Consider the following 27680-nt stretch of genomic DNA (forward strand, 5'->3'; position numbering starts at 1 on the left):
CAGGAAGCTCAGTCCTGGCCGAGGGCTGTGCACCCGGGAAGCAGGAGGGCAGAAATTAATAAAACCAGCCCGAATCTTCAGAGCCCGGCTTTCAACCGAGGCAGAAAGGTCACTGGTTGGAATCCTCCAGCCTCGGCTGCCGCAGCCTCCCTGACATGAAAGGGATGCTGCTGAAAGACACTTATGTTGATGCTGAGGAGGGAAAGACAAGGGAGGTGAAGCTCATCTATTGTTTTAACCTACTTCATTGCCGGCTAAACAAGTTGAAAGATCCCTGCTTCCCCTCAGAAGCCGGGGTCGGGAGAAGGCGGCCGGTTCCGCCTCCCCGGTTGAAAGGAAAAGTGTCGCAGTGGTGGTCAGCAGGAAAAGGGCATTCTGGAGGGGATGAGGCCTGGGATGAATTGGTGGTGGTTGCACGCGCTGGCACATCTGGAGAGTGAGAGAATGACGGCGCTTTATTTTAGTTTCTGCGTTTCCCTAAAAATCGCTCCCACTTGGAGCGCTGCGACAGCAGAAGGGCTCGCTGTGTGTTCGGTGCCACGCTGGGCTTTGGCCTGGTTTTTTGGGGGGGAGGAATAAGCTTGGAGTAGCTTTGTAACTGAATGAAAACAAGTGGCACTTGAGCATCTCACTGGCTTTGGGTAATTAGTGTCCCCAGCAACGTGCTGTCAGCCTCACACTGAGATCTTGGTTATGAGAACGGTTCCTGATGGCCACAAGGTGATGTTTGCAAGGCAGTGATGAGTGCTGGTAAAATGTTAATCCTGCTAGAGAAGTTGGTGCTTCTGTTCCTTAAATAAGAATGTCTGTTCTACAGGTGCCGTCCAGTTTTTCTGGAGTGTAGGGCAATCTCATTTCATTATGTACCTACATACCTAAATTAAAATATTGTGAATTTAGGTGATTATGTATTATAAGGCTACAGCCAGTGAAAAGGTTAAAATCAGGTAATTGTGCTCAGTGTAACTTTGTGCTCCTCTTCACCACGTAACTGACCTCTCGAGGCAAAGTGTCATAATTTCAATAAATAGGGTATTTTGATGTAGAAGGAAGATATAATTTGTGAAGGATGCCTGTGCACTTGGACTCATCAGCTCACTGGAACTGAGCTACCAGTGGGAAACAGCTTCCTCTAAAGAGGGGAAGTCCTAAATAACTCCCTTCAGCAGCCCTGCTTGTGGAGGTTTGCCATGGATAGCTCAGTCCTGGAATTCAAGGGGGATTGTGTGAGGTCTGGTCTGCCCAAGGCATATTAAACATATCAACTCTTGGCTGATAAGAGTTCAAAATCAAGAGGTACACACAGAACAATAACCACTCATCAGTTCCTTTTTAGGTGCAAACCCCCACATTTTACTCAATTACAGATTTAGTAACAACTTGTAGATCAAGAAATATTTGTGCCCCCTATTGTTGTGATTCTTGGTCAAAATGTTTGTGACATCTTGAAAAAAACATGTCCGAAACTAAGGAGGGTGGTGATAAATATGAAGAGTTTTACTAAATACATGGCTGAATATGCATATATTGGCTGCAGACTGAAAGAGTAAGTTCAGGTCAAACATTGGGAAGGAATTCTCCCTTCTGAGGTTGGTCAGGCCCTGGCACAGGGTGCCCAGAGAAGCTGTGGCTGCCCCTGGATCCCTGGCAGTGTCCCAGGCCAGGCTGGATGAGGCTTGGAGCAGCCTGGGACAGTGGCAGGTGTCCCTGTCCATGGCAGAGGTTGGGACTGGACGGACTTTGAGGTCCCTTCAACCCAAACCGTTGTGGGGTATTGTGGGAATCGAGTGTTTTCGTGCAGTGGTGATGTTCAAAGGGCAGGTTTGAGGGGCAGTCTCGCAGTGGGATGCGTTTGAAAAGGAGCAGATCCGTGAGGATGGGGCTCTCCATAGGGAACAGCAAGTGGAGAATGCTGCGGTACAGGATTTAATCTGCTGGAGATGGAGGTGCTGGAGATGATGGGAGGTGCCAGGCCTGGAAGAGGTGATGGAGGTGCTGCAGGGAGGAGTTGCTGGAGATGTGGGCAAGGTGGACTTTCCCTTCCCCTTAAGCAATTATCCTATCACTGGAGCTTTCTCCAGTTAGAAGCCACAACTGGAGGCACTCCAGTTCCCAGGCTTTTGATGTCATCTCTGTAACAGCAATGCTGAGCTCTTTATTTCCAGCTCCTGGCCAGTCAGTAATTTCAAACCCATGTTGTTTTGTCGAGTTTTAAGCCTTAAATCAGCTGAAGTCCCCGCTGTAGATCCACGTGCCCTGTGTGAGGTTTCAGTGCCGAGCTTGCTGTTATGTTTATTTTATACCCTGTGCTTTAATCTCCTGTTTTCTGTCCCTCCACCTTTCTCTTTACAGACCAGTTACTTGCGATAGATGTTATGCATCGTATGTGGTGTGTAACTCCAGGAAGCAGTAGGTAAAAAGGGAAACTTGAACAGGCCTCATCATTGACATTTTCCACCAGTTCTCCCCCATGACTCTAAAAAGGAAGAAAAAAAAAAAATTAATAAAGGTTTCTTTTGTGAGCGTGAGCTGGAGAAAATTGGCCATTTGTCTGTGAGGTAATAGGCTTTGGGATAATATGAAAATCTATCAAATGATTAAATTCAATGACATTAAATCACAATTCATGAAAGGAGAATACTGCACAGTTTAATTCTATTTAATTTTTGAGGGGGGAAAGGAAAAAGCCCTTAAAAAAAAAATTGTTTGAGTTTCTCTTAAGCTGATTTCTCTGTGCTCTTTCTTAAAAGTGCCTTTCTAGTTGCCACACAGTGATGTGATCATTATCTGTCACCTCGTCGCCTTGCTGCCTCAACACGCAGTAAAATACAAAAAAAAAAAAAAAAAAAAAAAAAAAAAAAAAAAAGAGAGAGAGAGGGGGGGGAAAAAAAGGAAGACCAGAGGAGCTTGTGAAGTATGACTTCCTATCCCAAGACTCATTGCCTGCGATTCGTAGCGCTTGACAGTAATGATCTTATTACAGTACTCTGGACCTTGAAGAGATTTCATGAGGAGAGCGCGAGGACGAGGCTCCGTGTAATCAAGTGGCGCTGAATATTCCACGCGGTTTTGATCACACACTGATTGGGCACAGTTTTAGCCCATCTTCCAGTCAATTATGCATGGCCCCTCGTGCTCCTGTGATAGTCAGAAACATTGATGGCTGTTGTCTGGGGGTGGGGGGGAGGCTGGCAGCCAGCCAGGGGTTTGAAGTGCAGTCATTCCGGGAGAAGTGCTTTTTAGTTGGAATTGATTACCTTTCTTTAGGTTTTTGCTTAATGGCAAAACTGTATTGGAGAGGGCTTCAGGTGAAAAATGGCCGTATTAGCCATTTAGAGTAGCTGAACTCCTAGTCAATTTTTCGCTTTCCCCTGTTTCCATCTAATTTCTATTTAATGATGTACCGTTTGATAATATTTAAGATATTTCATTTCCAGTTGCTGCTGAGCACACATGTTGAGCACATGTTAAATGACAGCAGATCAGCATTCAGGTTTTAGGAATTAATCCAGTTTAACCTCCAGGCTGCCAGAACGTGTCTTATTTTGGCACCTGTGCTGGAAAGCATCGGGATTGTCTGTGAGAGGTACGATGCTGACGTTCCCAAGCGGAGCCAGCGCTGGTTTTATCCCGTAATGAGGATAAATCCCTGTGCTTTAAAAGAGGCAAAGGGCCGGTGGCTGGGTCCTTCATTTAGATTCTCGTGTCTCAGAGGCTGATTAAGGCTGCTGTTTATTTCCCCCCTGTGAAAAGGCCACATCTTCCTTCATTCACCTCCTTCAAATGAAAATAAAACCATTAAAGCCGTGCCTGTCGAACTCCAGGCGCCAGAGAAGGAGATGCTTAATTGTCAGTGATGCCTCTTGTTCAGTGCCACCACTCTGATTTCTCACATTTGAATATCCTGCAATTCCTGGTTTTTGGATGCATGTGTGGTTCAAAGAGATGTGAGTAGGACTTTATAGTAAGCTGGAGTACAATGCTGTATTATCCATGCATCAAACGAAGAGCTTATGTTTGGAGTGTGCCGTGACAGGGGATGGAAAAACGCAATTAAAATCCTCTGGTATCACCCCAAACTTTTCATTTCCATTAATCAGTATAATTTTTCTCCACCTGCCTGAAATTCTTGCAGTCCTGCAGGCTCCCAGCCTTTCTGAAGGTGTTCCTGCCACTAAATGCCCCCCTCATGGTCCTGCCCTTCTTCTACTGCTTTCCTTTCGTTTTGATTGTGGGTGGTTTTTTCCCTAAAAAACTAAGCTCAAATTGGCCAGTCCCACCCCTAAAAAAGCAGCTTTAATTTTTTTATTATTATTATTATTTGTCTTCTTTAAATCAGTCCTTACGTCCCACATAGGGGCCAGACCAGAATTCACAGAAAAAAAAAAATGTCATCTTGTTGGTGGGTTTTTGCTCTTCAAAACAAAACTATTGGGTTTTGTTCCAATGAATTAAAGTCCAGCTATTGTCTGAAATTCCGGATCCTGGTTTGGGGGGGGGATTTGTGCCTATTTTGTAGTAACATTTTACAACTTCCAGGCAGCCCTGAAGAACTGTGAGGATCTTTTTTTTCCCTTCCTTTGGAAGAGAAGCTCCTCTGGGCTGGTTTTTTCTGAGCTGTGTGTGCTCATCCCTCTGCCAGGGTTTGACTCCGGGGCCTCTTGATGCATCTCTGGTGCCCAAGTCATAGTAAACCTGAAGGGCAGCTCTACATTTTCCACCTTGGTCTCCATCAGGGGAGGTGAAATCCTTGGAAAGGTAAACTTTTCACGGGGAGAAATTCTCCCTCATTGGTTCTGTTGATTTTCTTGCAGTGTGGGCTCTGTTGTTTGAGCCTGCTGCCTGTGGGAATACCTGGTTTTCCCAAGGGATTTGGGAAGAGGCAGTCATGGAACAGATTCCCTGTTTAACAGGGACAGCCCCGGCTCGGTGAGGCTGGGTGAATCACAGCACATCTCGCCTTGGGCTGGGCTGTGGGAAACATCTGTGGGCTTTTTTACCAAAAAGATGTTTTCAGGCTTGGCCTGCACCGTGCAGTGTGCAGGGTCCATCCCACATCTTCCTTGTGCCTTCCAGGTGGGCACAGCCCCGGCGGGACTTCGGCTCCTTCCCCCTGCTCCAGATCCTGTCCTCAGTCCAGCTGTGCTCTGCTGATGGATGACAAAGCCAGGCTGGAGTGTTTCTGCCTCTGCTTCATTTAACAGGGAATTGGCAGCTCCAAGGCCCTCTTCTTTCTGCTTCCCCCAGCTCTTCCCTTTGGGACTTCAGCCTGCGGTGGTCCCGCCAGCTTTTCGAGGGGAAAACATTTATTTTTTTAAAAAAGGAGATATTTTAATGTTTAAATCCTCATTCGAGAACTGTTAGTGCTGCTGGCTGGTTTGTGAGGATGCTAAACGCTTTTCAGCCAAGGTGAAGCTTTGTAGTGGCAAACAAAACCAAAGGGATCCAGCCCCTTCCCACACAACTTGAATGCTTGAACCAACATATTTATACATACAAGGGCAGTTCGTGGTTTACTTAACCTTAAAATTGGAAGCAATGTTATTACTTTGGGCTCAGCATCAGCATTGTCACACACATAATCGCTTTTTGGTTGGCTGGCCACTATTCCGTGCATGGCTTTGAGTGGGCAGTCAGGAATAACTGCTTGCGTTTTTCTTGTAAATAAACACCATTTTACAGTGAGATCTGGTATTTATCACACAGGAATGACCCAGCAATCTGAGCCTGGAAAGGTGGATATAGGGAAGGAAGGAAGTCTGGCAATACTTACCCAGTGACTAATGTACATTTTCATCCTAAAAACTAAGCCCTCATCCATGGTAATAGTTCCCATTTGGAGATCTCTAAAATATCACTGAGGATTCCTGAAAAGTTATTTTCAGAAAGACCCCCACTTGCCAGGCAACATACCTGAGTTTCACAGAATACTTAAGAGGCCTCAGTGTTTAATTAAATTAGAACAAACCTAATTGTAATAAATTGTAGATTAATATGTGCTTAATGTTTTTAATAATCAGGTGAAATGTAAGTTAATGCTCGCCAGATTACCTAAAGACTCTGGTGTGAGGATCCATAGTGATTATTAGGAGAATGTGAAAATGGATTGATTCTTAGGGATTTTTCAGCTGGAATCTTTATTTCTCAGTCTCTCTGTGTACAATTAGACACTGGTTAGTTCAGGCAAACTCATTAATAATTAGGTCGCCACTGCTTGTGGTTGAACTTTGGATCCTGGGTGTGAAGTGAGAAGCTGAGGTTTGGTAACTCGTGAAGGAATGGGATGGACTGGGGTCATGAGGAGGTTTCCCTCTGTGGAAGAGGAGACCTGGGCTTCAATTTATGGTGTCATCTTGGACTTGAGTTTTATTTTATTTTATTTTAATTTAATTTCATTTTAATTTATGTTAGTTTATTTTATGTTATTTTATGTTATTTTATTTTTTAAGAGCAACTTTTTAAGAGTAACTCTACGTGGAATCCCAGAGTCACAGAACATCAGGATTTGCTGCCTCAAAATTCCATATACACAAGGTTTTAAGTGCAGCACTGTCATTTATTACTAACTTAAGAGTACAGGATATGCCCAGAGCTGTTATGACATGAAAAAATAACTGTGGAGGAGGTTAGAAATAGGTCTTTGCTTTTCTCTTAAACATATTGATGATTACCTGCTGCCTTTAGTAATAAAAATATCAATACAGCTCATCATTCTTTCTTTAAGTTGTGGGTATTATTGAAAAGCTATTCCCAGGGGAACATCTGGCAACACTTTGGAAATACTTGTAAATCATCCATTAATAATGAACTCCTGAATCATGAATAATCTATCCATAATGAACTTTGCTGCTTCCCCACATAGCTTTTTTCCCCCTCCCCACCCAGGAATACTTCCCTCAGTCTTTTTATTTCCTCCACAGCCTCTGAGTGGAGGAGATGTTCCTTTTACATATCATCAGGCCCCATAATTTGTCATAATGCTGCTCAATGGCTCGTCTAAAAAATGTGAAGCGACACTGTCAGGGTTGTTAGGCACAAAGTTTAACCTGCAACACTTGTGGAAAAAGAAAGAAGAAAAGATTGACATAGACTGGCCCCCAGAGCCAGAATAAAATCCAAAATGTTTTTTTTTTTTTTTTTTTTGAGCAGCAAAGAAGCCAGCACGTGGAATCTCTTTGAGCCTCTGCTTGTCAGAATTGTGCTGAGCTTTGGTCCTGCTTGGAGGAGGGTGTTGAATATACAAGAAACATTAAGAGGCTTCTTGTTCATTCCAGTTATCCTTCCAGAGAGAAGTAGATCATGGAGACCCTGTGAAATACAAAGGGGTTTTGTCATTTCAAGGCAATGCCACACTCGTACCTGTAGGAATTGTCACCTCCTAGCTCTTAGCCCTACTGGGTGCTCATTTTTTTGTGGGTCTGTCCTAACACAGTTTCATGGACTCCACAGTTTGATGGACAAATTCAAAGTGAATATATATGTATTTTTATCATCTCGTTTTTGTTTTCCCGTTAAAAAGCTTTGTGGACAGAGGTGATGGAGATTCTAATCTGCAAGTAAAAGGTACTGCCAGACACCTCTGTGATGGTAATTTTAGTCACAAGTCCAGCCACATTTGCAAGGGGGTAGGAGGGATGGACTAGGCTGAAACGAGAATTGTGGGAATGCTGAGAGATGAAGTAGCAGAAATTCCCTCCAAGTGCCTGTTTCTGTTCCCAGTGTACATCTCTGGGGACAGGCTTCATGATTTCCCCTCCATTTTTGGGTGAATCTGCTTTCCTGTGCTCCACCAATCCCTGAGGTGAGGTTCTCCTCTTTAACACTGACAGTAACTCCAGAACAGAAATTGACTACTCACGATTTTTCAGAACATCCAGCTCATTCCCATTCCAGTCAGGAAAAGCTGACTGTACTTGGCACAGCGTTTTTAAGGGGTTTGTGTCCTCTCAGTGACATGGCAGCTCACCTGGGGACAAAGTTGTGTCACACTGCAGGACCCCAGGAGTGCGGTGTCCAGCCAACAGCTCTGATATTCTCATGAGCTTTTGATTGCCCCTTGTTTTACCCGAGTTTTCATGCTCTTTCTTTACCAAACCATTTGTTCTTGCCCACCAAGCAAATCTGGATATCGCCACTAAAGGGAATAATCTGTACCAACCTTTATTATGTTTGGTTGCACAGTGTTTTGGCAGTAGTTCTGGATTAGTGTGTTTTGGGGGTTTTGTGCCATTTCTACACCTGCAGGTTAACTCCATATGGGAAGGTCATATCATTTTGAAGGGATCTCGTAGCAGGGGGAATGTTGCAGAGAGCTGGTGAAATCAAGAGGATATTGTGCTTGTAGTTGAGAAGAGGGAAGGGATCTTGAAGAATCCGTGTATTATTTAACCTCATCCTGATCCGGTGTGAAACCCTGGGAATGCTGATATGTGGTATGGTTGGAAAGGGATTTCCATTGGCAGTCCCAGAGTCGTCCGGGTCTCTCACAGGAGATTGTCAGTGGATAAAAAGCTGAGCAGTTTTGAATGCCACGTTATCACAAGTACCTTTCAAGAGAAATACAACGCGTTAGACCTGCGATCACAAGAAGCAGTTGTGAACGGGGATTTTTTCCTTGCTTCCCATGATATCAGTCATTTTCATACTCCATCTGCATTTCTCCTGCTCCTGGGAGTGCAACCTGTCGGATTTTCACCGCTCCAGAGATCTTTTAGGCCTTCTGAAGAAGGCTTGCTGCTTCTTGCTGCTTCTACTTTACCAGGTCCTCTTATTTGCCTCTCCTCTGAGTGTTCTCCTGTGTGCAAACTGAGCTCTTGTCTTTCTGTGGCCAACCCAGAGATCCGTCTGCTGGGGCTCTGTGTTTTCTGTCCAGGTTTAGATCAGAAAATTGGGAAGAAATCCCTCTCTGTGAGGGTGGGCAGGGCTGGCACAGGGTGCCCAGAGAAGCTGTGGCTGCCCCTGGATCCCTGGAAGTGTCCCAGGGCCAGGGTGGACAGAGCTTGGAGCAGCCTGGGATAGCAGAAGGTGTCCCTACCCACAGCAGGGAGTGGCAGGATTTTTATAGCCATGGAAAATTTTTTTTTGAAAGAGAAAAATGGCAGATTTGGGGTGTGAAGCTGAAAAGCAACCCAAGAGAAGCAGACTCGTGGAAGCTCAGCACCTCTGAGGGGTTTGCTGCTTTTGAAGGAGTTGCTTGATAAAATAGGTTTGACTTCTACAGGGAGCAGGATGCTGCTGGCACAGCCAGTGAGATAAAGCTCCTGTCGATGTGCTGCTTGTGAATTTAAAACTCCATTCATTCTGCCTCAAAAGCAGCCCCATCCCTCTCTCCCAGCTGAGGGCAGGATGGGGTTTGCAGTGCACGCTGAGGTTACCCTGCAGCGTCACAGCCTTGACAGCTGTGGTGATGCTGCAGCTGGGCTTTGGCCACCAGGAGAAATCCATAAAGGATCACACCAGCGTGGCTGCACTGTTTTAGTGGGGGCTGATGGCTGGGATGCTCCAGCAGGAGCTGCCACATCCGAGTTGGAGGAGTGTGGAGATTAACTGGTGCCTGTCCAACCATTTGTCACACAAATAACAGTGCCAGCGGTGTGAAATACCATAAATCATTTTTTTCCAGGATTGAAACCTTTTATCAGTTGTGTCAGTTCCATTATTCAATAAGCGATTAGTAACAGGCGTTGTGCTTGAGCCAGTTAGTAATGAGCAACTGGGAGCTTGTGAGGGAGCCTGTGGCACCAGCAGCTGATGTAGATTCAGGAGTTAATATTTATCTTGGCAGGCCACATGCAGTTGTTACTCAGGGCTGGAAAGGTGAAAGGCAGCGTGACTTTAGTGTGAGTCTTAAATCGTGGCTCAGTCCCTCAGTGGTGTTTGTGTGGGCCCTGCCTGGCGTGTTCAAAATATGCAAATAGCAAATCCCATCCTCCTTTTCCTGACTTCATTCCAGAGCTAACCACAGCAGCTCCCCAGGGATTTCCAGCAACCACAGCTTTTGGAAAAAAAAAAAAAAGTCAAATTACAAAAGTCAAATTACAGGGATGACAACCCTCGTGTAAGAGCAGCCACAACCCTGAGCTGGATGGATATGTGCAAAGATCTGGGCAGATTCTGGGTAGGAGCAAATCACAAACATCTTCGGCTGCATGGTTTTTACATTTTTCACTGCTATTGGGAAATTAACATCAAATCTGAGGAGTCCCACCCAAGACAGCCATAGGCAGTAGCAGCTTTCTGTGGGTGAAGCCCTTGGAAATGCAATCTGTGGGGAGGAGAGGAAATGTTGTCTCTACCCTTGGAAAGAATTTTTCTGTTCCCACTGGGCGTCTTAGTACCTAATTTCTCCCTAGGAAGAGGGCTGGGTTGGGATTCCTTCCCCAAAGAGATTGAGACCTGTGCAGTAAGCTTTGCTTGGGCAGCGAGTTTGGGAAGATAAATTGGGAAGTTTCTAAACTCCGTGTGAAAAATCCTTCTTTGTCACGTTGCTGACTTTGGGGTGGCTGTTTAATTGTGCAGGCTCTGAGGAATTCTAAAATGCAAAATAACAGATTTATCCTAAAACGATTTGGTTTGGAAGGGACTTTAAAGCCCTTCCAGTCCCACCCCTGCCGTGGGCAGGGACACCTTCCACTGTCCCAGTGGCTCCAAATCTCATCCAACCTGACACTGGACACTTCCAGGGATCCAGGGGCAGCCACAGCTTCTCTGGGCACCCTGTGCCAGGGCCTGCCCACCCTCACAGGGAACAATTCCTGCCCAATATCCGAACTTTCCTTTGGTGGTTTTAAGCCGTTCCCCCTTGTCCTGTCCTGTTTCCTGCTAACACAGCGAAGTTTGTGGGTGCACTACTGAACTTCTGCCACACTCAGAGTTCCAGTGAACCCTCCATGCTCGGGTTGTCCTCCTTGTACTGAAGGATCCAACACCTGCAGATCTGTGTTTTCCAATTTAGCCAGAGCAGGGAACTGGGAGTCTCCTTCTCTGTCAGGGCAGGGTGATGTAGAAACTCAGGCAGAAAGGGAGATACAGGTCTTTTCCAGCCTGAATGATTCTGTGGTGAGCTTCCTGTCTTAGCATGATCCTTCAGGTTCACAGAGAGATAATCATCACAGGTGGCTGAGTACTTTGTAAGGAAAGGCCTTGACACAATAAATCTGTCCAGCCAGGATTTTTCCAGTGAGGAATCCCTGCTCTCACACGAGAAGTTGCACCACCAGCAGAGTGACAAGCTATTAGCTATTAACACCTAACACTGGCGGGTTGGCTCCTGCTTATTTTCACAAGTGATGACAATTCACAAAGAATTCATGTTTATGTTATATATACACAAATCTGGGGCTTGTATGTTGTTGTGTGCCTCAATTTTAATTTTGTTAGTGTGAACTTTTCGCAGAAGGGTGGATGATGTGGATTAAAGGTGAGCAAAATGGGAGATGGTAACAGTAATTCTGACTTGTACTCAGTAGTTTACATTTCAGAGTAAGTCAAAGCTGGAATATCAAAGTGACACTGATACCTAACCTGGGCATTAGGAAAATCAAATTCTTCATCGTTTATATTTACAAAAAAATCTGCAGGAAATGAGAGCTGGAAGGATTTCATAAATATTGGCGGTCCCTGGTTCAGTCTTGACTTGCATTTTTTCCTCCAAATTCTGCTTCCTCTTCAGCCTCCCCACACAGTGCTTTTTCTCCTGATCTCCTTCCGAACGCACTGAGAGGTGCTCAGTGAAGGTGCACTGTATGTCGTGCAAGAACAGTTCCTGCAGGGAGGCTGGACTGGGTGACCCTTCCGTGGCGGTGGCAGCTTGGCCAGGAGATGTCTCAGAGTTCTGATGGCCCGTCAGGCGGGGTTTGTTGTCACAGGTGTAGTGTCCCTGGGTGTCCCCTTGCATCCTGGATCCCTGTGGCTGCAAGGTGCAGGGCTGGGAGGGGCGGCCCCCTCACCAGGTCTGGTTTCCAGTGCCACCCCAGCCCCTGGTGTCACCTGAGCTCCGGTGCAAGCATGACACTGACCCCAGGATCAAGATAATTGGATGGAAATGTGGATATCTTTGAAATTCCAGAAGGTCCCATATCTTGGATCAGGTGGAACAGGCTGCCCAGGGAAGTGGTGGAGTCGCCATCCCTGGAAGTGTTCAGAAAGTGAGTATTTGTGGCACTTTGCTGTTGGGCTTTGTGTCATTTGGGCAAACGTTGGACTCAGTAATCTCAGAGATCTTTTCCAACCTCCGTGATTCTGTGAAATCTAATTGTGTAGCCAAGAATAAAAGGAATTGAGTACAACAGAAAAAGTGTTAAGTTCATATTTAGGGTTGAGGCTCAGATGTAATGGCACACGCTGCTCTGTTATAAATCAAAAATAATCCAAGATGCGCTGTATACTCCTGGATGGCTCTGGTAATTAATGCCTGATGATTACAAGTTATTCCAGTCATATTTCCAGTTGTAAAAGATGCGAGAAAAGCAATGGAATGGAGTCAGAAGCTCTGCTTCCTCACTGCTTTGCTTACCTGCAGTAAATTAATAAAGATTTACTTCAATAAAAGTACTAAAATTTAAGACCAATTTTTGATAAGCACACGGAGGGGTGGTTTTGCATTTGAATTGCTAGAGTGGGGCAGCTGGGGTTTACTGTCATGTAGCATTAAAAGTGAAAAAAATCAATGGCAGTCTTGACAAATCCCATTTTGTCAGGGAAGTATTTTCCTTTCCTCTGCAGGAAAACCTCTTACGGTTGCTTTGCAGGTTTTTGGGTTTTTTTTAGTCCAGATGTGTACAAAAAAAGCCGTGGCAGGGTGACAAGCTGATTCCCTTAATTCCATAATAGCTCAGCTGGCCTGGTGAAGTCGACCAAAATTGGAGGGACTAACCCTTAGGAATGGGTGTCTGGAATGCTCCCAGCCAAGGGTTTGTTTGGCAGAGCTGGAGTTGGGGGTCTGCTGATCACAGCCAAGCCATTCCACCCCGGTAGATAGCAGGAGTCAGAGTCATTAAATAATTATACCTTTGATTAGCTGCTTTAACTGTTCGTTGCCTTTGAAATATGATAGTATAATTTAAAGCTTTTATTAAAAGACAATTTTTCTAGGTGGTTGAAAAGGATTTTTGTGTGTGTGTGTGTGTAGAAAAGAGCCATAATTTTATGCTTCAGCTAATGAAAAACTGAGAAAAATGTTTCCAATTACCGTTTCCTTTTTGTCGATTGGAATCTTGTATGTTTATAGTGTATTGGAAAGGCACTGAAATCATTTACTGGGTCCTTTACCTACTGCAGAACTTTGGATGGAGAAGTACTGCGAGGGGGGGTGGGGAAGAAAAACTAGAAACATTTTTTAGAAATGTTTAATTAAAGTAACTTTTTTCCCCTGTCACCAGCAGAAGTATGAATGTGTTTTCATTTTTTTCCCCCTTCATTTGAAATGTTCAAAGCTGAAGAGAAGCCAAACGTAATTAACTATTAATATGATTTGAAGTATTGCTTTTAGAGTGTTTTGTGGGTTTAAAATGGAGCATGGGAAAGGATTTCAGTTACAGAGGAAAAGAAACAGTTGGGGTTTTTTGTACCAGGCATACAGTTTCAGTTGTGTTTGGGGAAATTTCTATAACTCAGCACATCTCTATTTGCCTTACATCAGCTGCTTTTTTTCTGTGTGTTCTGGAGTCCAGAAAGGGCATATTAGGGGCTGTTGCCATATGAAGTGTTTCTTGTCTCCCCATTTTTTTGGGACATACGTCCTAAACAATCCCTCCTGCTCCAAACAGAAATGCTGGGAAACTTCAGAGTCACGTTCAGGTGTCTACAGATGGTTCGTTGTGGAAATCTGGTTTAATAAATAGAAAAATAGTGAACATACTCATCATCTCTTCCCATGGCAAGGGTTGGAACCAGATGGTCTTTAAGGTCCCGTCCAACCCAAACCATTTTATGACTCTGTGTTGTGTATAAGATCCACGCACTTGGTGGCATTTTTTGTATTTTAAAATTTAGTGTTGGACAGATCTTGAAGTGCAATGTGTCCGGTTCATTTTACTTAGATAAACGTATTTATGTGTAGATCTATATTAGATTTATGTTAGATCTGTATTAGATAGGCCTGGGGTTTGTTTTGGCGTTTTTTAACCCTTTTTGAGGAGTTTTTGTCATTTCTGCTTTCACGTAGGGCAAGACAGTGTCAAGCCCCTTCCCAGTCACAGAGACAAATTTGCAGGATCTGAGAATCTCCTGAGCCGCATCTTAATGAAATCATTTCAATCCTCTGACCAGACAGTGGGCTGTCGTTGGACAAGTTGCTGCCCAAGAAGAAAGGAAACTCCCCAGCCTGCCCCGATGTACCCACACGTGGTGCAGGAAAACTCGAGGACGAGCAGGGGGAAGGAAGGGCTGAAATTCATCCCTAAATATTCCGCTTCGCCTTCCATCCGCCTCGTATAGATGGATTTTCCCGGGCAAACGTGGCGCGGGTGTGACTCGGAGACGCTGCCCCGGCCTGTGCTGTGGGAGCAGGATTTTCCTGAGGCAGCTCCCTGGTGCTGGGCTGGCGCCAGGGCAGGGCAGGGCAGCGCTGCTGCGGCACCTGGGCGCTGTGTCCCCGTCACACAGCGTGACACGCCGGCCGCCTTCCCCCAGCCGGGGTGCAGAGATCCTATTATTTCTGATAATTGATGCTGAGGGCTGTGGCGTGCCTCATTTAATCAGCGCTGCTCGGCGCACTCCAGGGATGTAATTCATGCACGCTGCCACCTCCAACGTGGCTGGCGAGGCTGGGACACGCAGCCGAGCGGCCACAGCGGTTTTTAATCAGCTGTCTGAGGACTATTTGTCTAATCGGCAGAGAACTCTGTCACACTCACACCAGAGGTGACTTCAGCACATCTGGAATCCCTCGCTGCAGCGCTGGAGGGAGGTTTTCAGGGTTAGGCTGGACGTGTGAACGCTCTCGCAGGAATAAAAATGTGTTTTCCGCTTCTCGAAGTGTAAAAAGAAACTGGATTGGAGCGGGTTGAAAAGGGTTAATGCAGTGTTTCGTTGACTGTAGTGTCCTGAGCATCCTTAGAGACCTTCCCAGGTAACAAACAGATGTGTCCTCAGATCACACGTGGGTTTAAACCCTTGCTACAAACACTTCCTGCTTTTGGAAATAATGCTGCACGATCATAGTGGTAGTAAACATATTTACTACAGAACCTGACTAATCAACACTAGGCAGGGCAGGCAGATTCATTAGCAGAGAATAAATAGCAGCCCCATTAAAGAAAGCAAACACAGAAATTCTGTCTGCAAGGGGCTGCTCGCAGCTGTAAAGTTATTGCCTGAACAAATACGAAGAGAGGTGGTAATTGGGAGTGATTAAGTTTAATTGATTCCCAGTTCCTCCATATCTTACCAAAAGGCTGTGCTGAAGCCTTGTTTCCTCCTTCCTATACCAACATACCTCTTCTCACTCTGAGATGTGTGGGTGTAAAAACTTACTTTACACAAACTGGGATAAATCAGCTCACGGGGAGCACTCAGAAGCATCAGCAAAGGGATGATCAGTGTCCCCAGATCCATCTGGATGTCCTCCCTTTGTAGGGACGAGAAAAATTTCTCCACTGAGAGGGTGCTCAGGCATCAGAAGAGGCTGCCCAGGGCAGTGGTGGAGTCACCACACCCGGAGATGTTCAAAATCTGGGTGCATGTGGCACCTTCTGGTGTGGCTTAGTGGCCATGGTGGTGTTTTTTCACGTTGATGGGGCAGCCGCAGCATCCCTGGAGCCTCAATATCCAGGAGCAATACTGTTTGCCACTTCAGTAAAAGCTAAATTAAATACTGGGGAGCTGTTAACTTCATTCCAGATGTTCGAGGTTTGAGAAAGTTTGTCTGGTTGTTTGGGGGTTTTTTCCTGGATCCTTTAGTTAGAAACACCTCTTGGTGGCGTTTTTGGAAGAAAACACGCTTCCAGAAATTACTCCAAAATCAACCTGCTTTGAAGGTCTTTTTTAATTAGGGAGTTTTGCCATTAGATAGCAAAGTATATCTCACAGCATTTTGTTGGTCACCAGTTGGGGTTTATTTGAGTGTATATATGATATAGAAAAGAGATTTGGATAATAGATGTAGATATATAGAGCGATACAGATTTTGTGGATGATATAGATAGGTAGAGATAATGTAGATTATAGATATAGATATAGATATAGATGATATAGATATAGATACAGATACAGATATAGATATGGATATATAGATATAGATATAGATATAGATATAGATATAGATATAGATATAGATATAGATATAGATATAGATATAGATATAGATATCTCTGGAGCTTTTGCTGGGCTAACTGTGGGACCGGGAAGTGAATCCAGAGCAGAGAAGCTGAATATCCTGGGAAATAATTCAAAGCCAAGGCAGGCAGATGATGACCTGTTCCGGCCTGGTTGTGGGTGACAACAGTGTGTCACTGCAGGGGCAGGCAGGGTAGGATGGCTCTGCTCTCCCTGCCACATCAGTCACCCTGCAGAGGCTTTGCCTGCTGGTGTCCAAACCATTATTGAATCCTCAAAGGCAGGAGAGCACCTGGAGGAAGCAGGCAGCAGCCTAACTGATGCCAAAGAATGCACATGGATGTATCAGGACCTCAGCATCTCTGTGGCAAAAGTCCATTTGTTTAAAGGGAAGGAAAAGGCCTGACACTTCACACATTAAAATGGATTATTTCATCAATAGGTTAATAGAAAAGCGGGCTGCAGGTTCACTCCTGCTCGCACAAACGTGCCATTAAAGTGTGAGAAATGGGAAAAGGCACTGGGAAAGGGTCTCTGTGCACTGGAGACCATCTTCCCTTTCAGAGGGGTGCCAAACCTCGATCTTGCCTATTTATATGTAAATGTTTCGGAGGAAGAACAAGTTTTCTGCAGGCAATTGTCTCCTCTCTAGTGCGGAGACTTCTTAAACAGGTCTTAAAATGAGAGGGTTTTTTCAGCTTGAAGGATGCACCCAATGAAGACACTTTTAGATTTGATGATGTCACTCAGAATCCAGTCCTCCTTTTCAGTATGGAGCATTAAAGCCTGCAGATGGCTTTATTCAAATCATACTTAGCTTAACAGTCAGGGGGGTTATGGTAGTGCTCTTGCAGCTTTAATTCTTGGGCTGAAAATGGAGCTTTTTGTTAAAGCCTGGAATGACTTCATGTCACTGTTCCTCTTCCCTGTGAGCAGCTGTTTGGTCTGGGATCCGTGGGGCATTACAGAAATGCCCTCATAAATCTTGAAGGGAATTGTTTAAATCACTGTGTTCCAGTACTGGCGGTGTTGTGGGGTGTTGATGACATCCTAAAGAGTGAGGGACGTCTGTGGTGGGAGGGAGAAGGGTCTGAGGCCCCTCAGAAGACTTCTGAGTCCAACCACCAGCTCAGCCGCGCCGTGTTCACCGCGAAACCCTGTCCCACATCCAGATGCTGTTCACACACTTCCAGATGTGGTAATGCCGGCAGGTCCCTGCCACTGCTGTCGGGTGTCCTGGTGTACTCAGATGTTTCCTCTGCTTCCTGTGTGATGAAACCCAGCCTAACCAAAGCGTTCTGAAGATTCTAAAGGAGGTGGAAACGTGCTCTCCCCTGATGAGCCTGGGAACAGAGTGCTTTTGAGCGATGTTTTCTGCTAATTGTGAAGCAGCTGCTCAGAGGATCTCTAAGTTTGGGTCAATTCTAATAGAACGTGGGTGTTGCTATTCTCTATAAGAACAGACTTTTTTTTCCCCCTCCTTTCCAAATAAACACTTCGATTTTGCAGTGGGGGAGGAATTTTGGAGCAGCCTGGGATAGTGGAAAGTGTCCCTGCCCATGGCAGGGGGTGGGACAAGATGGGCTGTATGGTCCCTTCCAGCCAAAACCATTCTGGGATTTTATGGTTCTGCTTGCTCTGAGCTCAGTGCAACAAACATTTGTTGGTACAAGGGTTTAAGGCCATTACATCATCACCTCAGTTTCTAAAGGTGATGATGTAAAAAGGAGGTTTAAGGGTGAAGTCCAGGCACCAAGTGATCCCCACAGGCTTTTGAAGGAAAAAGAGCTTTTTTCTGGCTGTGTTTTGTCTTCAGTTAATTCACATTTTACAGTAGCTGTTTCGTCCAGTCCTGTATCTTCTGCACAAATACTTCCTGCCTATTTTTTCTTTTTCCCCCCCGCCTTTTTTTTTCTTTTTTTTTTTTCTTTTTTTTTTAACTTCTGCTGGTCCCTTTTGTCTATTCCAATAGCAGATCCATTTAATCTTGTCAAATCGTGTCATGTTGTGGTGACTGAAAGAAGAATCGCTCTGAATACGAGGTTTTCCACATCAGCTGTGGATTGCAGGGGCTGAGTGGTCCTTGTGTGCATTTTCTGTGTGTAGCTCTTCATGTGTGAACAGGCTCGTGCTTGTATTTTACTTCACATGCTTTTTGATGTTTCTTTTCTCCCCTTTTCCATTGAAAAAGAAAATTATTTTTTTTTCTTCCTGCCCCCTCCCCCCCGCCCCCTTCTTTTTTCTTTATTTTATTCTCTTTTTTTTTTTCTCTCTTTTTCTTCCCCTCCTGCTCTCTGGACGCAGCCAAACGCAAAGCTTGGAAGCTTAACCGTGTTGGTAGCCTGCGAAATATTTACAGCAGCAGCAGCACCAACACCGAAGGTAACAAACCCACCCGTCCCAGACAAACACCTCCTCTCTCCCCCCCAGTTTTTTAACCCACTTCTCCAGAATTTTTCCCTCCTTGCCTCTCTCCCTCTCCCCCTGGAAATGAGATTTGCCCCAAGCATGCGTGTTTGTTTCCACCCCGTGTTTGCAGAGTCATTCCACTCGGTCTTTTCATCTTTCTGTTGGTGCCTTTTATTTTGCCATTCATGTTCCTTTCAGCTTACTTAAATTTTGACCTTTCCCTCTAGTCGTGGAGTGGTGATGTTTAAATTACTTCAGGAACCCATTTTCTCCCTTTATTTATTTTTTTTTAAGAGATACATATATATATTTTCCCTTTCTCCATGTGGGCACTCGATGTAATATTTCCCAAGTTATTACGGTTTTTAAAAGTGTTAGTATCAGGTGTAATGATCTGTAGCCAAATACAATAGTGTGCCATGACATTTAAGTAACAATCTTAATTTGTTTTGTGCAAGCCTTCTCCATAATGCTCTTTGCAGCTCTAATCCAGAGGCGAGACAGTGCCGGGTCATTTGCATGTGCTACTCTTGCTTGTAAATTCTGGATATTGTTGTATTTCTAAAGGTCACCCGGTGCCAAAGTTCACAAATTGACTTACATTGCTTTTTTTTCCCCCCATCCAAGACAGCCGTCATGCCTTTTGTATAATAGCACATGGAATTTTATGTATTTATTTCCCCCCCCCTCCCCCCTCCACCTTCATTTGAACAACACAATTATCAACTTTTTTTTTTTTTTTGAACGTATATATATATTTTTTTTTTCTTATTATTACAAATGTCAAAGGTCAGAATGACTTGGAAGCCGAGCAAGGAGGAGAGGGGGGGAGAACAAAACCCACCACCACCATCTCCAGCAGCATGGAAGAGGGATGGTGCAAGGAGTAGGGAATGCAAAATAGGTCACAACTCAGTAATCTCGCTATAAGGGAGGGGGATTTTTTTTTTTTTTTCTCTTCACTTAAGTGCCAACCAAATGGGTCAAGTAATCGCAAGCGCATGCCCTAACACTAATTGACTTATTTTGGAATGATTATAACTGTAATATTTTTCTTAATGTCACTGTTTTCTGGGCTGTTGATTTTAGTGATTGCCAAGCGGTGGCATTAAATCTCTTGTAAATTTTAAATTGCATGCTATTTCTGTAAACAAGTCCCTCTGTTCACATCCTGATCATTAACCTTTGGTGATTTATATCACCGTCCTTTTTTTGCACAATTACAGCCCAGGCTGCTGGCGGGGGCCTGGCCCTCCCTGCCAAAGTGTGCACAGGAAACAAAAGTGGGGTTTTATTCCAGCTTGTTATGGCAGCGTTTTGGTTTGGTGTTTTGGGGTTTTTTTTTTTTTCTGAAGTATAATTTTATTTCATTTCTCAGCCTAAGTGTAAAATTATTGCCTTTCAGAGCTGCTAAACTGGCTGGTTTGAGCCTTTTGTTGTCTTTTCAGATATGAATTCAAAATATGAAAAACAGAAAGAGACTGTCAAATACATTCATAAGTCTTGGGGTTGTCTTTATTCCATATAGACACTTTAATAATTTTAAATTTTCTATTTACTGTTTACACCTCCCAGCTCAATTATATATACCTGTGATGAGGTGTGTTTGTTGTTACAGGTTTAATGCTTGAGAAGCTTGTGATTTTTTTATCTACCTGTTAATAAACTGCAGCAAAGGAACAAATGCATGGAATTCCCCCATGTTCCACAGATCAAATTCTTTTAGGACCTGTTCTAATTTGAGGAGTCTTCCAGCTTACTGATCAAACCAAGCACTGAAGGCACCTAGGTGTGGGAACATGGTCCTGCTGGCCACGGCCCAAAAAAGTTTTGAGACACAGCATCAAAATGAAATTTTAAATTTGGGCGAGTGTATTATTTTTTGGATGTTTTATCCCCACCCCCAAAAGCTGGAGGTTCAATGTTCATGGCTTTTAGCTGGTACTGTGAGGCTTTTGTGTGAGAGCTGGAAATGGTGAGCCATGCAAATGTGGAGTTAATGAGCACTGTAAGTATTAAAAACCACATGTTTAGATAATTATGCCTTCAAAAAAGAGAACGATGATGGGAAATGACAGTCCAGAATAACAAATCTGCTCGGGTCCTTGGCACACGCTTGCTCAGTCGCACTCACACCTATTTACGCAGCACAGACGTTTCTGTCAGGTTCAGCCCTGGTTTGCAGAGCTCTCCAGTCGTTTTTAACACCCTCCTGGTGTTGTTGGGGTGTTGTGTGTGGGCTGCCAGGTGGGCACATCTGTGCAGGTAATGATGTGCAGGTAATAAAGGTAGGTGATGGTGATGCCTTTTTGGGCTTCCTAGAAACAGAGGCCAGAGAAAATCAGGGAAATAAAAGCTGTTAAATTTATGGAAGGGCCTCCAGGTGCATTTTGGGCAGATGAAGCCCCCATTTTTGGGGCTACACCCCAAAATAAGGGACGATGGGTCGTGGGCTTTCATGCTTTTATCAGTTTGGTCCATTTGCACATCGGGGGTTCATCTTCCAATTACAGGTTCAGGTAATGAAGTCATTTACCCCAAGTTTGCCCCCCTCAACTCACTTTCCTTTACATTTCTCAGGGCCTGAGGCAGAGAGGTGTCCTCGATTCCCAGGCCTGGAGAGGAATTATTGTGTCTGACCAAAATGGGAAAGGAGCAGCTAGCCCTGTCTATGGAGTTTAGAGTTGTACACTAAAGAAGTTCAGGATTACAAATAGATGAAAAATATAAAAGCTCAAATCCTAAGGCCTCAGTGGTCCCCAGTGGAGGGGGACTCTGTGCTTGAGCATCCCAATTAGAGGGGCTGCTCTCTCTCGGCTGTTTCACAGCAAAAGTGATGTTTTGGGTGGGATTTTCACCAGGGCTGGGATCTCAGCTGAAGGACTCAACCTTCTGAGGCCATTCCAGAATCACTGAGGATGGAAAAGCTCTCCAAGGCCACGGAGTCCAGCCTGTGCCCTGTCCCCAGCCCAGAGCCTTGAGTGCCATGTCCAGGCCTTCCTTGGACGCCTTCAGGGATGGGCACTGCATTCCAAGGCCTGGCCACCCTTTCCATGGAGAAATTCCTGCTGATGTCCAACCCGAGCCTCCCCTGCCGCAGCTTGAAGCTGTTTCCTGTCTTCTGTCCTCTGGGAGCAGAGCCCAGCTCCCACCTTGCCACAAAATTGCAGTTTCCTCTTCGGTCAGCTCTGCCTCATTACCAGAAGTCTTACTTTTATTGGTTTTGGAGTTTGTCTAAACGCTCAAATTTTGACGTTTTGGGGGTTTTCCATAAGGAGCCACTGACAAATGAGACAGTCCCATGTGCTCCCTATTGCAGACAGCCAGGCTTGGAGCAATCCTTCCCTCCTTTAGGGGGAAATACGGGTAGTGGCAGTGAGTTTTGCTCAAAACAAACCCCACTCTGGTTTTAAGAGTAGCTTGTACCTGTCATCGTGGCAGTGTTATTAAAATATTTTAAAATTTTTTCTGCTGTATCAACAGATTTAGGGCCAGGTTGGAGTGGGCTTGGAGAGGTCTGGGATAGTGGAAGGTGTCCCATGGCAGGGGTGGGAGCTGGATATTCTTTGTGTTCCCTTCCAGCCCAAAGCATTCTGTGATTCTATGATTTTGCAGCACAGCAGGGAGGATTGTCTTAAGGAATTAAATGACTGTGCCCTGCATGCGTGTAACGATATTAAATCCTGGTTTTTCTCCTCCTCACCGTTGCCTGTGTGATTTCCGTTGGATTTGCTGGGCACTGAGGGAAAACTTCTTCGTTTGGATACTCACAAAGTCCCAAGCTACCTTTGGTTTCAAAGTGATGCTGTTGCTGCCGTGGTGCCGTGCCCTTGCAGGGAGTTACATCCTGTCTGCCTAAAACTGAATTTTTAAAAATTTTTGAACTTGCGTTGTCTTGGCACCCAAATAAAACGTTGAGCCCGTGGAGGCAGAGGGCTTCAGTGCCCTCAGCTTTCCACCACCACTCAGATAAATGTGATCTAAAACAGAATAAAACTCTTCCAGTGGAGCACAACCTTTACCAAGAGCTGTGGGCAAGCGATAGCAGAGCTCCCTTGTCCTGATAGGGTTGATTTTCAAAACTAATTAGATTTAGACACTAGGTTTGGAAAGGGGAGAGAAGTATTAGCATAGCCATGCCCAGTGGGACATGGCACAAATATTTCCTTAATTGAGGCTGCTAATAAACATACTTATCTGCCAAGTGAGGGGGGTAATTCACACCAAGTGGCAAAAGGTGACCCGACCTAACGTGTGTGGGACGTTGTAAACAAATTGTGCATTGTCAACAACTCGTCTTGCCTCGCAGGGCAGCACAGCAGCTCTTCCCTCCCCTCCTTTGGAAAGGATGAAGGGTTATGGTGCTTGAGCAGAAGAGATTTTCAGGAGAGAGAGGAGGAGGCGATGAAAAAAGAGCTTAAATAGGTCTGGGTGTCGCTTGATGCAGGCTTGGCTGGGATTCAGGCTCCAACCTCAGCTCTTGAAGGTGCTTCTGGAGCATTGGAAACACGCCCTCGGGGGGGTTTTGGTGCTGCACTTGACTTCTTGTTCCTGCGAAGTGTTTCCTGTGTGAGTGGCACCCCCTCCAGATGTGCAGGACGAGTTACTGTTAATTAGCAGCAGCACCAGCATCCTCTGGTACCAGACAGCTGGGCTGGGCAGAGATACCAGTGCACAGCCTGGAAGCCAGAAGGTCCAGTCTTACTCCTGGTTCTGGAAAAATATTCATAGATTCCTCGTATCTGTTTGTTTAAACGCCAGCTTTTATGGTGGGTGTGATTTCTGCACGGCAGAGAGGAGCCCTCGCCTCCCGTTGACTTTCCGTGCTGAAAGGCTGCACCGGCTGATCCTGGAGGTCCCTCCCAACCTGATCTTCCAGGATTTTGTGACTTTGAATTGTGCCCATCACCGGGGCAAGGTGTCGGTGGTTATTTATGCAGTTCTTAATCCTGAGAGCAGAATAGATGGGGACTGGAAATAGAGACCAAGCTGATTTGTGCACTTGATTTAGAGCCACTCCTGAGAGATGCCAAGAAGTGTGAGTGCTTCTGGACATGTGTTTACCCTACATTCCCTAGACTTAAAATGGAGTTCTCTGGAACAAGTTATGGACTAATTGTATCCTGTGGTAATTCTCAGTGTGGTTTTCTAAACCTGATCTCAGTCCCACGTCACAAACACGTGGCTAGGGGAAGGCAGCGAGGCCGTGCCCTGAACGTTTGTCTTTTCTTCCACAATCCATTGCTGCTCCTCAGAAATTTTATCTGTTTTCCAGAAGTGGGTGGGCCGTGGCAGTATCTTTGGCAGAGCAAAACGAGTGTGAACTTGGGTTAAATGCAGTTGACTGTGGAAAGAGATGGTGAGAAGAGTGTCCTCAGAATCCCAGAATGATTTATGTTGGAAGGAAGCTTAAAGCCCATCTCATTCCAGCCCTGCCACGGGTATGGACACCTTCCACTATCTCAGGTTGCTCCAAGCCCCATCCAGCCTGGCCTGGAACATTTCCAAGGATGAGGCAGCCACAGCTGGGCACCTTAAAATTCACTGATTCTGTGCCTGCTTCCACTAAAAGAAAATATGTCTTGTGCTTTTTCTTCTGTATCATCACAATCTCACAGTTTGGGCTCATTTCCCATCCCAGCCACCTTTCCCTCTTAAGGGAAAAAAAAAAAAAAAAAAGGGCAAAACAAACAACAACAGCATTTTAGACATCTCCTGTTGATAATAACTTCCAAATGGAAGTCGGTGGCAGCTGGTTCTTCACACTTTAACCCTTCCTCTGCTGCCCTTCCAGGAAATAATTGATGACTGATTGGCCCATTAACCTTTTTTTCTTTTAAAAAAAAAAAAAGTTTGACAGCCTGGGCTTGTGTAATGAGGAGGGATTCCTGGTGAAATCAGGCTGATGGCTGAGTTGCTTGCCCCTGAGGATGCAAAATTAGCCCCATGGGACCTCGTCTGCATAGAAACTGGACACAATTAGTGTAATATCCGGTGTTATTAATGTAGTTTGGAGTAATTGGGCAGGTTGATTTCGACAGGTTGATAGTGCTAAAATACTATTATAGTGGACCTTTCCATGAATAACTGTTAAACATGGAAAAGTGTTTAATAAAATTTTGTGATTGGGCTCACAGGGATTTAAATAGCACAAACCTATAATTTGACTGAAGAGTAAAAGTGAACAATTCCATCCTTCCCGCCTGGATTTTCCTGTTCCTGCGTGCTGTGCTTAAAGACGTACAGGAACAGGTTTGTTCCTTGTCTTCTGAAGGAATTGCCCTGGGGGTGACGTGGAGCAGGCACTGCTGCTTTGTTTCACTGTTGAGCTTGGGGGGAAAAAAGAAAAAAAACTGCTGTGTTCAAGCAGAAAAAATCGGGGAAGATGGTTTCAACCAGCACAGCTTTTTGTGGGGGTAAATCTGAAGCTTCAGTGGATATGGAAGTACGGAATTATTAAGGTTAGAAAAGGCCTACAAGATCATCAAGTGCAGCAGTTAGTCCAGCACTGCCACGTTCACCACTAATCAATGTCCCCAAGTGTCATATTTACAAATCTTTTAAAGTCCTCCAGGGATGGGGACTCCAAGGCCCCTTCCAAGGCCTGAGCACCCTTTCCATGGAGAAATTCCTGCTGCTGTCCCCCCTGAGCCTCCTTTTCTCCAGGCTGAGCCCCTGTCCCAGCTCCCTCAGCCTCTCCTGGGGCTCCAGCCCCTTCCCCAGTTCCATTTTCTTCTCTGGACCTCAAAATGTCCTTCCAGCCCCTCCTGAAAATGTGCTGTAGCTCTCCTGGGCAAACCAGCTCCCTGTGCATGATCAGCATTATTAAAGAGGAGATCAGAGGATTCAGTGGTGCTGCAGAGACCTTAACTGTGTTGTCCTGCAGGAGACAATGCACAGGACTGGATGTAACTTCATTTATTGTGGAGTAGTTCCTCTTAGATCTTCCTCATGAATCCCTGAAAGCTCTGCTTGATAAATGAGGCTTTGTCCATGATTTATTCATGGCATTTTGGATAATGTTTCTGCCTGTTTGTTTGGAACACAGTATTGCTAGAACGGAGCAGTTGTAGCTGCGCAGTTGCATCATTCATCTTTGACCCAGGTGAATGACATGGAGCTGTGTCAGGGGAGTTGAGGTTGGATTTTGGAAGGTTCCTCCCCCAGAGGATGCTGGGCTCTGCCCAGGCTCCCCAGGGAATGGGCACGGCCCTGAGGCTGCCAGAGCTGCAGGACAATGCTCTCAGGGATGCACAGGGTGGGATTTCTGGGATGTCTGTGCAGAACCAGCAGCTGGACTTGGATCCTTTCCAGCTCTGGATATTCCATTTCTTTTCCCACTAATCCCATGCACTGTTTTTCAGTAGACCTGCTGCTTCAGATCCCTTCCTGCACTGAAGGAGATAACCTTCAGCTCCGTGTTAGGTGCCAAGTCACCTCCTGCTGTTTCTGAGCCATCCTTGCAGCAGTGCAGGTGCTGGCCTTGCTGACGTGGAGCTTATCCAGGGAAAGCCCTTGTCCCACAGCTTGGGAGCACAACTGGCAGCAGGCAGCAGTGCTGTCTTTAAACGTGGTGCTGGATTTGTCCCTGATCTTTGCATGTTTATGGATGATGAGGGAGCACAGTCGTGTCATGGCTCTGAATATGTAATAAGTCATTATCGGACAAAATGTTCTTTCTGAAACTCGTTAGGGCTGATGTTCACTAGAATTTTGTGCTCTAATATTCTTTTCCTTTCATGCTTTGTGCCAGCCCTTCCCAATTGCACTTACTCTTGTTTCAGCTTGATTTTTTTTTAATTTGGCATTGGTGTCCCATGTGTAGGTGGGGTGTGTGTCCATTTTATTTCAATTCTGCTGGTATTTCCATGTGCTGCTCCTCTGGCCTGAATACTTGTCCTTATCCTCCAGTAGCCCTAAGGATATTTCACTGACCCTCTCTCCTGGCTTCTCAGATCATTTTCTCATCTCCCATGTCGGACGTGGATGTTGAATAGGTTGAACTGATTTTAATCCTGTATTATAGCCCAGTAATTATTATTATTATCCCAGTATTTATGCTGCAGTGGAGAAAATGTCCACATGTGCTTTAATGTATCTGTGCTTGTAAAAACTGGTTGAAAGAAGAGGGTAAATTGTTACTTCTGTATTTTCAGCTCTTTGTGGTCCATTCGTCTTTTATTTTGTGGCACCTTTTGATTTTTACATTATGCAGCTTTTATCACCTCAGGTTTAAATCTAAATGATGCTTGTTGGCCACTTTGTGTTTGATTAAGGCACAGGCTCGATTCCAAACTCACAAACACAGGGACTGAGTTTTTACCCAAACCAGTGCTTCATCTGCATAGCGTTTGGAGACAAAAAGCAGTGGATCCTCGTTGTTTCCTGGTGCACTGTGCAGGGCAGGATCCAGCCTCAAACCTTGTGTCCAGACCTGCAGATGCAGGATTTGCACGATCCCAGAATTGTTTGGATTGGAAGGGACCTTCAAGATCAGCCAGTCCCACCCCTGCCATGGGCAGGGACACCTTCCACTATCCCAGGCTGCTCCAGCCTGGCCTTGGACACTGCCGGGGATCCAGGGGCAGCCACAGCTTCTCTGGGCACCCTGTGCCAGGGCCTGCCCACCCTCACAGGGAAGAATTTCTCCCCAGTATCCCATCTAAATCTACCCTCCTTCAGCTTAAAGACATCGTACAACAAAATTTCTTACCAGCCAAGGTTGTTTCAGCTACCTTTCACTATCCTTAACATAATCTTTTCTTCCTGTTACATTTCCTTTTTTTTTTTTTTTTTTGTTTTCCAGAGCAAGAAGAAAACTTCGAGTTTATCATCGTCTCTCTGACCGGCCAGACCTGGCACTTTGAAGCCACCACCTATGAGGAGAGGGACGCGTGGGTCCAAGCCATAGAGAGCCAGATCCTGGCCAGTTTACAGTCCTGTGAGAGCAGCAAGAACAAGGTATGGAGCACAGAGTGATGCTGGCAATGAGCCAG

General features: G+C 45.3%; 1 protein-coding gene across 7 annotated transcripts in view; it reads left to right on the forward strand.

Moving 5' to 3' along the window:
- Positions 1-27680, forward strand: part of AGAP1 (ArfGAP with GTPase domain, ankyrin repeat and PH domain 1) — a 303821-nt gene that overhangs the window by 238076 nt on the left and 38065 nt on the right. For 4 of the 7 annotated variants that reach the window (XM_066322379.1, XM_066322377.1, XM_066322378.1 and 1 more), the window contains 2 exons: positions 18580-18657; positions 27491-27645. In XM_066322379.1, coding sequence (XP_066178476.1) covers positions 18580-18657; positions 27491-27645 — 233 coding nt within the window. The remainder of the gene's footprint in view (positions 1-18579; positions 18658-27490; positions 27646-27680) is intronic. The other 3 variants (XM_066322381.1, XM_066322380.1, XM_066322376.1) reach the window with 1 other exon arrangement.

The sequence above is a fragment of the Sylvia atricapilla genome, chromosome 7 (genome assembly GCF_009819655.1).
Source record: "Sylvia atricapilla isolate bSylAtr1 chromosome 7, bSylAtr1.pri, whole genome shotgun sequence".
NCBI lineage: Eukaryota > Metazoa > Chordata > Aves > Passeriformes > Sylviidae > Sylvia > Sylvia atricapilla.